This window comes from Maniola jurtina, chromosome 23 (genome assembly GCF_905333055.1).
Source record: "Maniola jurtina chromosome 23, ilManJurt1.1, whole genome shotgun sequence".
Taxonomy (NCBI): Eukaryota; Metazoa; Arthropoda; class Insecta; order Lepidoptera; family Nymphalidae; genus Maniola; species Maniola jurtina.
Window position 1 is genome coordinate 7,884,301 of NC_060051.1, and position 17,950 is coordinate 7,902,250.

Consider the following 17,950-nt stretch of genomic DNA (forward strand, 5'->3'; position numbering starts at 1 on the left):
GTCTTCACCAACTTGGTACGCTTAAGTGAGCGAAATGTTCTTTAAGTGCAAGTGGTCTTGACCAACTTGCTGCATTTAAGTGAGCGAAACGCTCTTTAAGTGCAGTTGGTTTTCAACTACGACAAATCTGGTCCCCTAAGTGTGGCAAAGTCCCTTTAGATGCGGTTGTTTTGTTCTTTAAATTGAAAGCTGTTGTTGTGATGAGTGATAACGAATGGACAATATTCCTGGATCTTACGAGTACATAGTGGAGGTGTCTTGTTAAGTTGCGAGCTGTCGTATGATTGTGAAGTGATAAGTGACAATGAATGGGCAATATTCCTTAGGAAGTTAGGCAGGATCCTTACAAGTAGGTAATGTGAATCAGGTGTTAACGGTTGTTTATTTTGCAGTAATTTTATCCCGACTCGTGGGGTGCCCGGGGCGGGCACCATGCAGCATGGCCGTGTTGGCAACACCTCGTTCTCACGTTCGGTGTTGCTTGGTGTTGGTGGTTATGCTGTGGTCGTGACGTCAGAGCCCCTCCATCGAGACGAAAAAGATGGCGCTAGGGCGAGGACGTGGCGTGGAACGACAAGCTTCAGTTGCTGTTTGCGCTCCGACCGATTTACATTGCATTATACGGGTTGATTTTACTATCTGAGAGTTTAATTGATAACACACGCGACTTTATCCGCGTGGACTACGTACATTTCAACCCCCTATTTTACCCCTTTAGGGACAGATTTTCAAAAATCCTTTCTTAGCGGATATCAACATCATAATATCCTATTGAGGAATCATTGGATTCCTCAATAGGATAACGATAATTAGTGTCAGTCCCTAGCCGTAAGTATATTGTATTGTATCTTAGATGATTTAGATAATTTAGCTTAGTTTAACTTAACTTTAACTTAATTTCCATCTTATTATATTCTTTTAAAATTTATAACTTAGGTATTTTTTCATAGTCCTTAGGTTAGCTATTATATTATTTTTTATATTTTACTGTACGACTTATGTTTATGTTAATGCATGCTGTGACTGCCCGTAAGTGGAGTTGCATAAGAGCCCTAGACTTTAAGGAACAACATGTATTTAATCTAAATGTGTAACTCTGTGGGCGGTACTATAGTAAATAAATAAATAAATAATAGCTATCTATCTGCATGCCAAACAGCCCGATCAGTCCAGTAGTTTGAGCTGTTTGTTGACTGTTGATAGATCAGTCTGTCAGTCAGCACATTAGACGTAAACTGTATGTATAATGCAATGGCGTGCAGCTCATAGAGGTATAAAAGTACTGCCTACCTTAGTTGTAATAAATCAACACTTAGGTATTTCCCATTATAACCTGCCAGACAATAAGTTCGTACCTTAATGCTTACCCTGGCTTTAAACGTTTAAAGCATTGCTCACTCACCATTTCATCTCTATATTCAACTGTCGTCAAAAGTACGATTTTATCCTTTAATTTAAAGGTTCTTAGAAAATTGGCACATTTTTACTGACCAATCTCATAATATGTGCCTCCCTCAAACTACTCGATATAAGCAAAGTGCATTGTGCTGGGCTGGCACTACAAAAAGCCACCAAACAAGACAAGAAGACAAAAGGTTAACCGTACTTTTGACATGGCAGCTGACACATGGATCTACAAGTGTAAATTAAAAATTTATAACACCTCCGACAAGTTAAGGTTACAGTAACTAGAAAAGAGCTGATAACTTTCAAACGGCTGAACCGATTTTCTTGGATTATAGCTAAGAACACTCTCGATCAATCACCTTTCAAACAAATAAACTAAATTAAAATCGGTTCACTAGTTTAGGAGCTACGATGCCACAGAGACAGATACACAGATACACACGTCAAACTTATAACACCCCTCTTTTTGGGTCGGGGGTTAAAAATGGCGCGTAATTAGTTGAAACAACACAACATATTATTCTGTGCGCATTGTTCGCGAAACTAAAATAAAATACCTCTTTTGTTGTTTTCTAGGTACATCGACCTTTTTCATACAGCACACGGTGACTTTGAAACCTTAGCCTTTGTTAAGACAAAATAACAATTATACATACATAATACATACATAATTGTTAATAACTAAATTATTCATGGTATAATATTATGTATTATTTATTTATTTAGAATGCTTAAAAATAACACACATTTATTTAATATACAAACAAACATACAAATAAAAAATTTACTTATTTACATTAATATGATAAATAAATAAATTAATCTTTTATTATTATTAACTTCTAGCGCCCAAAAAAGTGAAAACCATATAAGAATTATTAAGAGGATTGTATGGCGAAAAGCCTAATAGCACTAGGTCTAAAAATTTGAAATTTACATGTAGCTAACAAAACTTTTTAGTCTTTAGTAGTAAAAATATAAATTCAAAATTCAAGTGCAAATGGAAAAATAAAGCATTCAATTCTGAGTAACATAATTTATTTGTCACTATAATATCTGAAGTAAAATTAAATAAAGTATTGAGTGAGTATTTTATTTCAAAATTGTATAAATAATATTTTCAAATTAAAATTATTTTATTACTAGCCGATGCCCGCGACTTCGCCCGCGTGAATTTAGGTTTTTTGAAATACCGTGGAAACTCTTTGATTTTCCGGGATAAAAAGTAGCCTATGTGCTAATCCAGGATATTATCTATCTCCATTCTAAATTGCAGCCAAATCCGTCCAGTAGTTTTTGCGTGAAGGAGTAACAAACATACACACACACACACACACACACACACACATACAAACTTTCGCCTTTATAATATTAGTGTGATATTTATTTACTTATAAAATATTGTAATAGGCACATGTTTTATTTTAATTTTTTAATGTCTAGAAAAAATCTTTACAAAATAAATTTTCTTAAATAAGTAGGTTCTACTTATGTCAAAATGATAGGAAATTATATCAACGTAGGAAAGTAATTAAAAAATATTCTATACTAAATAATGTTTTATGAGATGAGTAAGTTAAAAAATATTACAATGGTATTATTATACTTAACTGTAGTATTGCATACTTCTAGAGACTACAAAATAATAATAAACTTAGTTCCATTAAATTAATTTAACCTAACTGCTGTTGTTAATAATACCTGCTTTGTAAAACTAACTAATCCTAGATTTTTATTTACAATGATATAACCCTTCCTTTTGGCTTTTCCGATGTGGGGTAGTAAAGAATATCGGCATCACTTTTCGATCAATGGTTTATCATTTAAATAATACTCATTAAACTTAGCTTGTTTGATGCCTCTGATTTCTTTTTCTATTTCCTGTAACGTTTTATCCTTAGTTTCATTTAAAATGAAATATAATATCAACAAACCCACAGCCACGTGAAGTGCGTAGATGCCAAATGTACCTTCAACTCCTGTGTTCTCCATCATCAATGGAGTAAATTTCATGACAAGTGAAAACAAAATAGTAAAAACTATACCAGTTGCACATATACCTGTACCTTTGTGTTCCAGTGGAAATATTTCACACATTATTGCAAAACTAGCGGGTATAATCCCTACGTTAACGATGAAAATATTCAATAAAATAACTGAAGGAATGAACCACCAATACACAGAATCTAATATATTAAAACGAGATTTCAAAAATGTGATCAAACTTGTAAGACACATCAAAATCACACAAGTTATACCAGAAGTAAATAGTAAAGTCCGTCTTTTACAACATCGTATCACAAAACATGACATTATCAACGCAGCTAATGTTAATATATCGGAGCCTATTGTAAAATATGCAGCGATAGACTTATCATTCGTAACTTCAGTTAGGATTTGGACTATATATGCAAACACATAATATCTTCCACTCGCGTCTATTATCATTGTCAATAAAGAAACTATTAAAAATGGTTTCATGAATTCTTTTTTTAGCAATTTTCTGATCACAAACCTCAGGTTTTCCTTGTTCTTTCTCTGATTTCTCACTTCTTTTTGGGTTGATATTAAATCTTCTAATTCTTTCCTACTCCTTGCACCGTCTCCAAACAGCCAGTTGTGTGATTTTTTACATTCATCATATTTCTCTATCAAAGCCAAAAACGATGGACTCTCAGGCCACAGAAATGTAGAAAATACTCCAAAAGTGTATGGAATGGTTGCAAAAGCAGCTATCTGTTTCCAGGTCCAGAACATACCCAAGGAGTGGCACATCAGTGAACCAATTGCAACCGTAAATTTTTTTACAGTGACGAAGTAACCTCGTCTTTTCGGGTGTGCGTATTCTCCTAATATCAAGGTTGAAATATAAACTGCGCACATTGATACTCCTTGCATGATTCTTGCCGCATATAAACATGGAACATTACTTGCCAGTGAAAATATTAGGAAACCGAGACCAGCAAAAAAGTTTAGTCCAATGTGAACGGATTTTCGACCGTAAATTTGCATGATGTACGGTACCATGCAAAATCCAAAAACGCCCGAAATACCATTGCTGCTAGCTGAAATAGAAAGAGATCCTCTATACTTATAAATAAAATTAAACGGCCGTATTCACAAACGTTACTATGAGGTCTCACAGTGCGCTTGAACGCATAGTGTAGGTTCCACCAATCGGATCATTGTAAATTGATGTGATACAGTAATCTGATTGGTGGAACGGACACTGTGCGTTCGAGGGAACTATGAGACCTCATAGTAACGTTTGAGAATACGGGTTTATAAAGAGTCGTGTCTGTTTGAACGGGCTAATCTTCGGAATGGCTAAACTTATTTTGACGGGACTTTCACAGACAAGTAGAGGATTAACCAAGGAGTAACATAGGCTACTTTTTTAACTGACTTTGAAAAATGGAGTTGTGTTTTTCTACCTATGTACACTGATATCTCCGAGATTTCTGAACCGATTTGCGTTATTTTTTTTTAATCGTAAAGGGAACTTTGCGACATTGTTCCATAAAAAATTGAGATTCCAACTCCTCAATCCTGATGCTGCAGGGGATCTGACCAATCCACGCGGGCGCAGCTGCGGGCATCATCTAGATTTTTTATAAATAAAATAGAAAAAGGTAATTCTTAAAAAGCTTTTTACCTTAACTATATATTGCTTAACTAAACTAGACTACCTCCCTGGTACAGGAGTATTTTTGTGTTTGATTTCTGGCAGGGACTTTCAAAAATTCCTAAATTGGTGTTTCCAAAATATTGCCTCCACTTGAAACCTCAGTACGAAAACTATTTCTTTAAATTTTGAAAAAAATAATAAGTAAGCAGTAAATCATTTCTATAGCTGTGCTAAAGAACGTTACAGCGTTTAAACAGACAGACAGACTGGACTAAAGTGTAAGGATTCCTACGGAAATATATTATTCCCCTTCAGATTAACTTAGTTCCATTGCAGCACTCAACGCTACACAGTTCCTTGCCACCAGGTGAGATCACATTCACGGACACGGAATTGTAAAACGTTTTTGACGTGACAACGTCTTATAATTCGATAGAGCCGGCTGCACGCACGAAAAAACATGACTCATGCGGCGTTACCTCGCTCTGAGGCGTTCCATGTAAGGCTTGAAGTGCAAGCGAGAGCGCGGAACGAGCGACAAAGAAGCACAATCGGCCTTTGTTGTCACGTTCAACTATCGTCAGTAAACCGACTCTACAGACAACCAATTTTTTTATTCAAATTACCTATCCAAGAAGCCTGGTCCTGAGTTGCATGTATTCCAGTGCTGTTTGGGGACAATATGCTTGGGTTCAGGACCGATGGGAACGACAGCATGAAACCAGTACCCACCGATAGCATACAACTGCCTATAAGCACCATACACTTAAAAAAAAAAAACATACACAGAATAAAAATAAGTCCTACCTATTTTTATTTTACTTTCAAGTATATTAATTTATTGCTTGTTTGCATATCTATTTTGGTATAAGCAAGCATATTTTATTTATTAATTTATTCATTCACTGAATGGACAATGAAGACCTTTTTAATTCAGAGTCTGACAAAAATGAATTTTTTTATAAAAACATAATATTATTAATAAAATACTACTGATACCCGTTTAACATCGAAACAAGAAGCTAATAATATTTTTTTAAGACTCATTTGAGTGTATAATTTTTTATTCGTAATTTTGTATTCATTTATTTTAATTTATTTCAAAAAAATATTTAATAAATTATTGAGTTTATTTAATAAATTAAAAATTAACAAAGCAGTATGAATTTTATAAGATATTGTGAATTTATTTTTTTTGCTTTACCTATTGTTGAATTAATAATATAAATAAATCTGATATTCTAATTCTATTATTTATTATTTCTATTGTGGTTTAGTACTTACAAAATTACTTAGTTTGAATTAGTTTTAGTGAATTGATCAAAAAAATAAAAAAATAAACACATGATTGCTTTAAAAACCAGGCTTGATTTCCCGGGTTTCTGATTACAAAATCCCTTTGTAAAAAGAATTGTCTAAGAAACTATGTGGTTATAAAATTATCAAATAATTTTTCGGATAGGTATTTTAACAAATAAACCCTTACAAATGGCTACAAATAATTTATTCAAGTACCTATTTATTAAAAAAAAAATATACAAAAATACCTGTCTCCAGAAATAAACATCACTAAAGCGGCCCATCTTTAAAACTTGTTATATAACATTAGCAGTCTTCATTTAAAAGGTAAAAACACGTCATTATCTTACTCGTGGTTTCTAAACATTAAAGACTAATTTTATTTAGCAAGCCTGTATTTTTAATGTCAATTTCCATCGTACAGTCCCGTTTATACACGACGAAAAAGGGTTACAACTTACAGGTTAGGTATCTTCTTAGACCCAGGGAAGAATTTGTTCATGGGCCCCATCAAGTTTTTTTTATGTAAAAGCAGGAAAATGATGGTTTTTTTGACATCCAAGGTGCATGTTCAGTTCGGGGTGTACCACCTACTGCTGGAGCACGCATAGGATTGCTATATGCCCCGTATTTTACGGGTCACCCCATTTTCAGGCTAGGCATTCTCATTGCGTCCTATCTTAGTGATCGTATTCAAACAGTATGTGTGAATGATGTGAAGTCATCCGGATCAGCCTCACTAATGGGTGTTCCTCAAGGCTCTATTCTAGGTCCTTTCATGTTCTTAGTATACATAAACGATTTACCATATGTAGTCCAAAATATTTGCGATATCGTACTATTTGCTGACGATACGTCTTTGATTTTTAAAGTCGATAGAAATAAGGACAATTTTGACGATATAAATGGTGCCATATCTCAGGTAACTCACTGGTTTACTGTAAATAATCTACTTTTAAATGCAAAAAAAACTAAGTGTATTGAATTCGCACTGCCCAATACCAAGAACACAAGTAACATTAATTTAATGATAAATAATGATATTTTGAAAATAGAAGAGACTACTACATTTTTGGGGATAACCTTAGATGCGAAGCTGCAATGGGGCACCCATATATCAACTCTTGCTGGCAAACTAAGCTCTGCTGCTTACGCGGTTAGAAAGATTCGACAATTAACTGACGTGGAGACCGCAAAGATAGTATATTTTGCTTATTTTCATAGTATTATGTCTTATGGAATCTTAATATGGGGTAGAGCGGCAGATATTGGGAGAATTTTTGTATTACAAAAAAGGGCAATACGCGCAATTTATAACTTAAAACCACGCGATTCACTTCGAGAAAAATTTAAGGAAATAGGTATCCTTACCGTAGCCTCTCAATATATTTACAACAACATAATTTTTGTAAGACAAAATATTCTTAGTTACAAGAGGGTTGGCGATCTACACAACAGGCTGACTAGACACCGTAACAGGCTTGCGACTCCTACACTCCGTCTCAGGAAGGTCCAAAAGTCATTTGTGGGAATGGGTATAATCTTCTATAACAAAATTCCTCAGTCAATTTTGGACTTGCCTTTACACAGGTTCAAAAAATCTATTAAAAATATGCTCTTGAGAAAAGCATATTATACTATCGAAGATTATGTAAATGATAAAAAAGCGTGGATTTGAACTTCGATTCGCTCCAGCAATGCGCAGGACTTCAATTGCTTTTATACATGGCATAATATTGTATATCAAATCTTTGAAAAGAGCAACCGCCGAGTTTCTTGCTGGTTCTTCTCGGTAGGAAAGGCATTCCGAACCAGTGGTAGATGCTTTTGACGATTCGAAAGAACTTGTAAAAGTCTAATTGAATAAAAACATTTTGAATTTGAATTTGAATTTGAATTTGAATTTATGATAACACAAAACCCCGTAATTGTAAAAATAATATACGGGGTAAATAAAGCCTCCTTTTTTTACTCAGCCGGAGCTGGCTGGTGAAATTGGCTGGCTGACGCGTGTTATGGGGTTTTGAATGTGTATAGTTTCAATTCGTTGTTTATTTGTGGTGGCGGAGGGGATCTTCTTAAGATACCCATGTCAAGAAGCCGATGTCCGCTTCTTAGAATCCTTCCCTGGGTCCTAAGGATTAATCCTATCAAAGGAATTGTCTTGTTCACGAAACGCCTATAAAGTGCCCTAAAGGCAGGACTAGTAGTTATGGTAATATGAAGGTTACAAAACAAAACATGTTTCAATAAGTTTGATCCGTTTGATCACTGTTTTAAGCAACGTTATTTTTTATCTTAGATGCTTATAATAGAAATCTATAAGTACCTATTTGTACCTGCCTGTACAAAATTGTACTCAAAGATTTGTATGTGAATTTTTAAGACCGCGTAACTTTGAAACCGAATATTTTAACAGATATCTGGAAAACAACAGGCATAGATATTAGTTTCTAGAATACGTCTGCAAAATTTCATGGACTTGGGTTGCTTTCAATATTCAAATGAAATTGACTACGATTGTATGGAGTAAGTGACGGAGAGAGCCCTGTTAAATTGGTAGGTATAACTTGTTTAGTAAAATAAATAAGGATCAACTTTTTACAACGTGGAGGAAAAACGATAGGTTACATTTTTTTTAAAGGTATTGCCATGTTTAAAACCGCAATAAATCCAACACGAAGAAATCATTATTGTTGATATACGTCTATCTATTATGTTGATGTCCGTTCTTATTAAATAATTAATTAAATAAATTAAAAAAAAAGTAAAAAAAAATTAAATACCTACTTAATAAAACCCAAAAAAAAAGTCTATCTGTGCACGCTTTACGCTAAAACTTTGCTGAAACTACTGAACGGATTTGTACGGAACTTCACACACAACTAAACAATTAAAAAAAAAAACAAGTGCAAATGGAAAAATAATTTAATAGGTATTTACTTTTGGATAATATAATTTTTGTATACACATTTATTGTAACACAAAACACATTTTTTTTTTAATTTTTAATTTTTTTTTTTTAAATAAAGAATATTAGCGGTAGTCTTGTGCTAGGAGTAGGTACGACAATAATAGTGCAACGGGCGGGGTTTGAACCGTCGACCTTTCGGTTTTCAGTCCACTCCTTTACCGGTTGAGCTATTGAGGCTCTTACAAATGACAGGTTACAAAGAAGAAAACTTAAAATGTAGCTACAAAAATTTTCATTTTGATACTAAGTCTGATGTTAAATAAAAATTAAATGATTATATCACTCTCTTTCAAAATTGTGTTCAGTTCAATAATGCATTCAGGATGCTAATGGGCCTGCCTCGTTACTGCAGCGCGTCGGGTATGTTCGCGGATGCGCATGCGCAGGGTACGGGCTAGTTCCAATGCCATCCTGAGGGCATTTGCTAACAGGTTTGACTTTCAGTACCTGAACCATTGTCATATTATGGTGCACGTGCTGACTAATCAAGCCTGTCTCAGATACAGTATTAGGATTAGGTAAATAGTAATAAGATCGCTAACATTAGTTTTAAGGTGTGTGTTATTACTAATAATTATGATCTGGATAATTTATGGTCGAAATAAAGGTTTTTTTTTTACACAAGTTTAAAAATCTATTGAAAGTATGCTCTTGAAGAAAGCAATCGAAGATTATTTGTAATTAAAAAAAAGAGCGTGGATTTGACCTGCAGCTTGCTCCAGAAATGCGTGGGACATGCAATTACTTTCATAATACATGGCATGATATTGTATATCAAATCTTTGAAAAGGGCAACCGCCGAGTTTCTTTCTGGTTCTTGTCGGTAGGAAAGGCATTGCGAACCAGCAGTAGATGCATTTGACGACTCAAAAGTAAATGTAAAAGTATAATTGAATAAAAAGTATTTGTATTTTTATTTCAATTTTATTAATTTATGCTCAAGACAAATTCATGATTGCAAGTTAATAAGTATTTGAGTATAAAACTAATTCCATTATTATTCATCAAAATATATAAAAGGAAAAGCTGACTGACTGACTGACTATTCTGTCAACGCACAGCTGAAACTACTGGACGGATCAGGCTGAATAGGTAACATTGTACACTTTCGTTGGTCACTTGTTGTGTTTGTTGTATAATGATATAAAGGTAATAACTGGGCCGGTTTTGATGAATGAGGTGTCAATTGATTCGTTGTAAAGGTCCGGGTGACATAGGCTATATTTTATACGAAAAAAATTGACCGAACGTATGTTACATCAAAAAAAGTGGTGCTATTGTGCTATTGTATCGAGTGGGATGTCAAATGAAAGAGGAGAAAATTCTGAGCTTATGAATGTATGTATATGTACAACAACATTAAAATATACCAAGCGAAGAAAAACAAAGATCTAATATTTCAGCGTTTATTAGAACGATCGCAGTCGGGTTTTAGTTTTCAACTTTATTTTGTACTGGAGGATGCCCATGCCCACGACTTCGTCCGCGTGGATTTAGGTTTTTAAAGATCCCGTGGGATCTGTTTGATTTTCCGGGATAAAAAGTTACCTATGTCAATTACAGGGACGCAAGCTACTTCGGTACCAAAGTTCATACAAATCGGTAAGGCGGATGGGTTTTTGGGAATCCCGTGGGAATTCGAACTAATTTTCCGGCATAAAAAATAGCCTAGATGTCCGTCCCCGGGATATAAGCTAACCCTGTACCAAATTTCGTCAGAATTGGTTACACTGTTGGGCCGTGAAAAGGTAGCAGACAGACAGACAGACACACTTTCGCATTTATAATATTAAGTACTAGAGGATGCCCGCAACTTCGTCCGCGTGGATTTAGGTTTTTAAAGATCCCGCGGGAACTGTTTGGTTTTCCGGGATAAAAAGTTTCCTATATCCTTCTCCGGAATGTATCCTAAGTCTGTACATCATTAAAATCGGTTCAGCGGTTGAGCCGTGAAAGCGTAGCAGACAGACAGACAGACAGACAGATAGACAGACAGACAGACACACTTTCGCATTTATAATATTAGTATGGATATGGATTATCACCTTATTTAACGGCCTCCCTGGCGCAGTGGATAGGGTTCGATTCCTGGCAGGGGTTTGCAATTTCGTAGTTTCTCAGATTGAAATCAGTCAGACATCTTTTCCTTTTATATATCTACTAGCTGATGCCCGCGACTTCGTTCGCGTGGATGTAGGTTTTTTAAAAATCCCGTGGGAACTCTTTGATTTTCCGGGATTAAAAGTAGCCTATGTGCTAATCCAGGGTATAATCTATCTCCATTCTAAATTTCAGCCTAATCCGTCCAGTAGTTTTTGCGTGAAGGAGTAACAAACATACACACACACACACACACACACACATACAAACTTTCGCCTTTATAATATTAGTGTGACAACAATACAGGATGTAACCAGAGTTATTAGTAAACTAGTTTATAACACAATCCAATGCCAATAACCATTTACCTTATCTTGTAGTATTAGTGATTTAGTATTTTTCAAACCCGCATTGTATAGCGTGCAAAACTCGGGTCAATGCCCCTCCTACGACACGGCATTGACTTCTAGTGGTCTATTTACGAAACGTTCGTTGACCTCTAGCGTCAGTCAAATGTTTTATTTGCGATATATTGTGAACTTTTAAAAAATACAGGATTTTTTTGTGGTATCTTATCAGTAATCATCAGTAGATTATTATAGCGGTAACAGAAATTCTGTGATCAACTCATATTACGGTTCACGAAGCTTGTTGACAAACAAGTGGACGGACGGACGGACGGATAGACAATGGAGTCTTAGTAATAGGGCCCCGTTTGCACCCTTCGATTACGGATCCCTAAAAACAAGTCATCATTAATTTAACAGTCTAATCTTTAAAGTACCTACTAATTTTATGTATCTGTAAAAAATTGAGCACCGACCTAGTAATTAGTACTTATTTTAAAGACAATTATTTTCACCATAATACATATATTATGATAATTGCAAACGAAACAAATAGCTCAGCGTAGCATTCTTTTTAAAAACATTAGTTTTTCAAATATTTTTGGCGATACCTCTAAAATTATTTTTTACAGTTATAGCTTGTCTAAGCTGAAATGACGCGTCCCACTTCATAATTTAGTTGGTTTAGATATGTGAGTGCAAATATCTATACATATAATAAAATTGTAGAAAAGTGGTGTCTGTACAATGGAAATATATAAAAAAAAAGTAGCAAGGGTTGTTATTATATCGATGCCGAAAAATTGAAAAAAAAATTGTAATTTTTTTTTTGTCTGTTTGTCTGTGTGTTTGTGCACGCTAATATCAGAAACGGCTTATTTGATTTAGATACGGTTTTCACTAATATATTGTAGTAAGCTTCACTTAACATTTAGTGTTTATTTCATGTTAATCGGTTCATAAATAAAAAAGTTATGTCAATTTAAAGAATCACGGCGAACATTTTTAACGTACAGAGTATATGCTGCCCGAAAAGTCACTATTCCACGCGAACGAAGTCGCGGGCACAGCTAGTTAATAACTATATTCCATTTGTGTGCGAGCGTCGACTGTTCCGTTAACTAGGATCCAATTGTCGACTAGTCGCTTGACAAAATCCGGCAGCACCCATAGTATGGAGCTGTGCTGGCGCATTGTATGAAACAATACTTCCACTCTCGCGCGCATTTGGATCTTTTTATGACTAGTTGGACAACAAATCCGAGAACAACGCTTCAAGTTAAGCGGCAACTGAATGACATTGTAATTGGTCAATTACAATGGCATTTTTATGTGTATTGACTCCGTATTTTAAATTTGCTTGTGTACGTAAATTGCGGTAAGGACTTCGTCTGCGATGGCGTTTGCTGGCGCGCGTGCTGTGCTTGTTTGGAGTGTTTTTTTTTTTTGTTAAGAGTGGCTGGTTTTTGTGTTAGTTGGTGTTTTTTGGTGGTGGAACTGACTGGGAAGCGCTCTAAAGGGGCGCCGCGCGTATGTCGGCGGGCGCCGGCGCAGACGGGGTCCATACTTGTATAAATTCAATAAATTCAATAACCAACTTGAAAATATCACAAACTTGACATTGGCTAATCAGAGTAAAGCCAGATTTAAAGAAAAAAAAAATTGCGGCAATGAGGCGCGTCATTTCATATTAGACGAGCTATAACAGCTTTTTGGTCAAAGCACGGCAGTATGGTGGAATGCAAGATAGTACAACGAAAAAACAAGATGGCCGACGACGACTGATCTTAGAAAATCATCCCAAAAGTTACGACTTCTCTGTAAAAACTGCGCCAAAGAAGAATATTTGTTTCATTCTTTGATTAGCGGTTTACCATTTAAATAATACTCATTAAACTTAGATTGTTTAATGCCTCTGATTTCTTTTTCTATTTCCTGCAACGTTTTATCCTTAGTTTCATTTAAAATGAAATATAATATCAACAAACCCACAGCCACGTGAAGAGCATAGATGCCAAATGTACCTTCAACTCCTGTGTTCTCCATCATCAATGGAGTAAATTTCATGACAAGTGAAAACAAAATAGTAAATACTATACCAGTTGCACATATACCGGTGCCTTTGTGTTCCAGTGGAAATATTTCACACATTATTGCAAAACTAGCGGGTATAATCCCTACGTTAACGATGAAAATATTCAATAAAATAACTGAAGGGATGAACCACCAATACACAGAATCTAATATATTAAAACGAGATTTCAAAAATGTGATCAAACTTGTAAGACACATCAAAATCACACAAGTTATACCAGAAGTAAATAGTAAGGTCCGTCTTTTACAACATCGTATCACAAAACATGACATTATCAACGCAGCTAATGTTAATATATCGGAGCCTATTGTAAAATATGCAGCGATAGACTTATCATTCGTGACTTCAGTTAGGATTTGGACTATATATGCAAACACATAATATCTTCCACTTGCGTCTATTATCATTGTCAATAAAGAAACTATTAAAAATGGTTTCATGAATTCTTTTTTTAGCAATTTTCTGATCACAAACCTCAGGTTTTCCTTGTTCTTTCTCTGATTTCTCACTTCTTTTTGGGTTGATATTAAATCTTCTAATTCTTTCCTACTCCTTGCACCGTCTCCAAACAGCCACTTGTGTGATTTTTTACATTCATCATATTTCTCTATTAAAGCCAAAAACGATGGACTCTCAGGCCACAAAAATGTAGAAAATACTCCAAAAGTGTATGGAATGGTTGCAAAAGCAGCTATCTGTTTCCAGGTCCAGAACATACCCAAGGAGTGGCACATCAGTGAACCAATTGCTACCGTAATTTTTTTTAGAGTGACGAAGTATCCTCGTCTTTTCGGGTGTGCGTATTCTCCTAATATCAAGGTTGAAATATAAACTGCGCACATTGATACTCCTTGCATGATTCTTGCCGCATATAAACTTGGAACATTACTTGCCAGTGAAAATATTAGGAAACCGAGACCAGCAAAAAAGTTTAGTCCAATGTGAACGGATTTTCGACCGTAAATTTGCATGATGTACGGTACCATGCAAAATCCGAAAACGCCCGAAATACCATTGCTGCTAGCTGAAATAGAAAGAGATCCTCTATACTTATAAATAAAATTAAACGGCCGTATTCACAAACGTTACTATGAGGTCTCACAGTGCGCTCGAACGCATAGTGTAGGTTCCACCAATCAGATCATTGTAAATTGACGTGATACTGTCATCTGATTGGTGGAACGGACACTGTGCGTTCAAGGGAACTATGAGACCTCATAGTAACGTTTGAGAATACGGGTTTATAAAGAGTCGTGTCTGTTTGAACGGGCTAATCTTCGGAATGGCTAAACTTATTTTGACGGGACTTTCACAGACAAGTAGAGGATTAACCAAGGAGTAACATAGGCTACTTTTTTAACCGACTTTGAAAAATAGACTTGTGTTTATCTACCTATGTACACTGATATCTCCGAGATTTCTGAACCGATTTGCGTATTTTTTTTAAATCGTTAAGGGAACTTTGCGACATTGTTCCATAAAAAATTGAGATTCCAACTCCTCAATCCTGATGCTGCAGGGGATCTGACCAATCCACGCGGGCGAAGCTGCGGGCATCATCTAGTTTTATAAATAAAATAGAAAAAGGTAATTCTTAAAAAGCTTTTTATTACCTTAACTATATATTGCTTAACTAAACTAGAATACCTTCCTGGTGCAGAAGTATTTTTGTGTTTGATTTCTGGCAGGGACTTTCAAAAATTCCTAAATTGGTGTTTCCAAAATATTGCCTCTACTTGAAACCTCACTACGAAAACTATTTCTTTAAATTTTGAAAAAAATAATTAGTTAGCAGTAAACAGTTTCTATAGCTGTGCTAAAGAACGTTACAGCGTTTATGGTTTGTTTTTAAAATGGTTGTGGTACACAAACAGACAGACGGACTGGACTAAAGTGTAAGAATTCCTACGGAAATATTCCCCTTCAGATTAACCTAGTTCCATTGCAGCACTCAACGCTACACAGTTCCTTGCCACCAGGTGAGATCACATTCACGGAATTGTAAAACGTTTTTGACGTGACAACGTCTTATAGTTCGATAGAGCCGGCTGCACGCACGAAAAAACATGACTCATGCGGCGTTACCTCGCTCTGAGGCGTTCCATGTAAGGCTTGAAGTGCAAGCGAGAGCGCGGAACGAGCGACAAAGAAGCACAATCGGCCTTTGTTGTCACGTTCAACTATCGTCAGTAAACCGACTCTACAGACAACCAATTTTTTTATTTAAATTACCTATCCAAGAAGCCTGGTCCTGAGTTGCATGTATTCCAGTGCTGTTTGGGGACAATATGCTTGGGTTCAGGACCGATGGGAACGACAGCATGAAACCAGTACCCACCGATAGCATACAACTGCCTATAAGCACCATACACTTAAAAAAAAAAAAACATACACAGAATAAAAATAAGTCCTACCTATTTTTATTTTACTTTCAAGTATATTAATTTATTGCTTGTTTGCATATCTATTTTGGTATAAGCAAGCATATTTTATTTATTAATTTATTCATTCACTGAATGGACAATGAAGACCTTTTTAATTCAGAGTCTGATAGAAAGGAAAATTAATTATTATTAAAACATAATACCTATTATTAATAAAATACTGCTGATACCCGTTTAACATCGAAACAAGAAGCTAATAATATTTTTTTAAGACTCATTTGAGTGTATAATTTTTTATTCGTAATTTTGTATTCATTTATTTTAATTTATTTCAAAAAAATATTTAATAAATTATTGAGTTTATTTAATAAATTAAAAATTAACAAAGCAGTATGAATTTTATAAGATATTGTGAATTTATTTATCTGGCTTTACCTATGGTTGAATTAATAATAAATAATTAATAATTTAAATAAATTTGATATTCTAATTCTATTATTTATTATTTCTATTTTGGTTTAGTATTTACAAAATTACTTAGTTTGAATTAGTTTTAGTGAATTGATCAAAAAAATATAAAAAATAAACGCATGATTGCTTTAAAAACCAGGCTTGATTTCGCGGGTTTCTAATTACAAAATCCCTTTGTAATAAGAATTGTCTAAGAAACTATGTGGTTATAAAATTATTTAATAATTTTTCGGATAGGTATTTTAAAAAGTTTAAACCCTTACAAATGGCTACAAATAATTTATTCAAGTACCTATTTATTAAAAAAAAATATACAAAAATACCTGTCTCCAGAAATAAATATCACTAAAGGGGCCCATCTTTAAAACTTGTTATATAATATTAGCAGTCTTCATTTAAAAGGTAAAACACGTCATTATCTTACTCGTAGATTCTAAACATTAAAGACTAATTTCATTTAGCAAGCCTGTATTTTTAACGTCAATTTCCATCGTACAGTCCCGTCTATACACGACGAAAAAGGGTTACAAGATAGGTATTTTCTTTGACCCAGGGAAGAATTTGATAAATGGGCCCCATCAAGATTTTTTATGTAAAAGCAGGAAAATGATGGTTTTTTTGACACCCAAGGTGCATGTTCAGTTAAGAGTATACCACCTACTGGTGGAGGGGACGCATAGGATTGCCATATGCCCCGTATTTTACGGGACACCCCATTTTCAGGCTATGATAACACAAAACCCCGTAATTGTAAAAATAATATACGGGGTAAATAAAGCCTCCTTTTTTTACTCAGCCGGAGCTGGCTGGTGAAATTGGCTGATTACGTCTGGCTGGCTGACGCGTGTTATGGGTTTTTGAATGTGTATAGTTTCAACTTAGTTTCAATTCGTCATTTATTAAATATTTATATTCATAAATTATTCTGCAAAAAGGATTAACAAATTAAATAAATGTAATTATTATATTTTATATTTCTTTTCACGCGCAAACGCACTCAAACTCGCACACACACACACACACACACACACACACACACACACACTACACAAATCTCTTAGAATTGTAACTATCTATCTTTAAATATTAAGTATACCTTTAATTACGTGTTTGCAATTTAAACTTAATTTAATTATTATAAGTGGTTATATTATATTGTGCTGTACACTATATTATGGGAAGACACTGCCTCCTGAAACACAGTTTTCACTTCATCAGGAGGCAGGGCCTCACACCAAAGTCTGT

General features: G+C 34.8%; 2 protein-coding genes across 2 annotated transcripts; both read right to left on the reverse strand.

Moving 5' to 3' along the window:
• Positions 1–3,126: 3,126 nt before the first annotated feature.
• LOC123877322 (facilitated trehalose transporter Tret1-like) lies at positions 3,127–6,684 on the reverse strand. The gene is made up of 3 exons (XM_045923959.1): positions 6,578–6,684; positions 5,662–5,795; positions 3,127–4,472 (listed from the first exon to the last, which is right to left on the reverse strand). Exons 1-3 carry the CDS (start codon positions 6,616–6,618, stop codon positions 3,205–3,207), a joined length of 1,443 nt encoding a protein of 480 aa, XP_045779915.1. The 5' UTR covers positions 6,619–6,684; the 3' UTR covers positions 3,127–3,204.
• A 6,893-nt stretch (positions 6,685–13,577) lies between these two features.
• On the reverse strand, positions 13,578–17,064 carry LOC123877313 (facilitated trehalose transporter Tret1-like). Its single transcript, XM_045923933.1, has 3 exons — positions 17,024–17,064; positions 16,083–16,216; positions 13,578–14,874 (listed from the first exon to the last, which is right to left on the reverse strand). The coding sequence occupies exons 1-3, from the start codon at positions 17,062–17,064 to the stop codon at positions 13,607–13,609; spliced, it is 1,443 nt and encodes a 480-aa protein (XP_045779889.1). The 3' UTR covers positions 13,578–13,606.
• Positions 17,065–17,950: the final 886 nt, after the last annotated feature.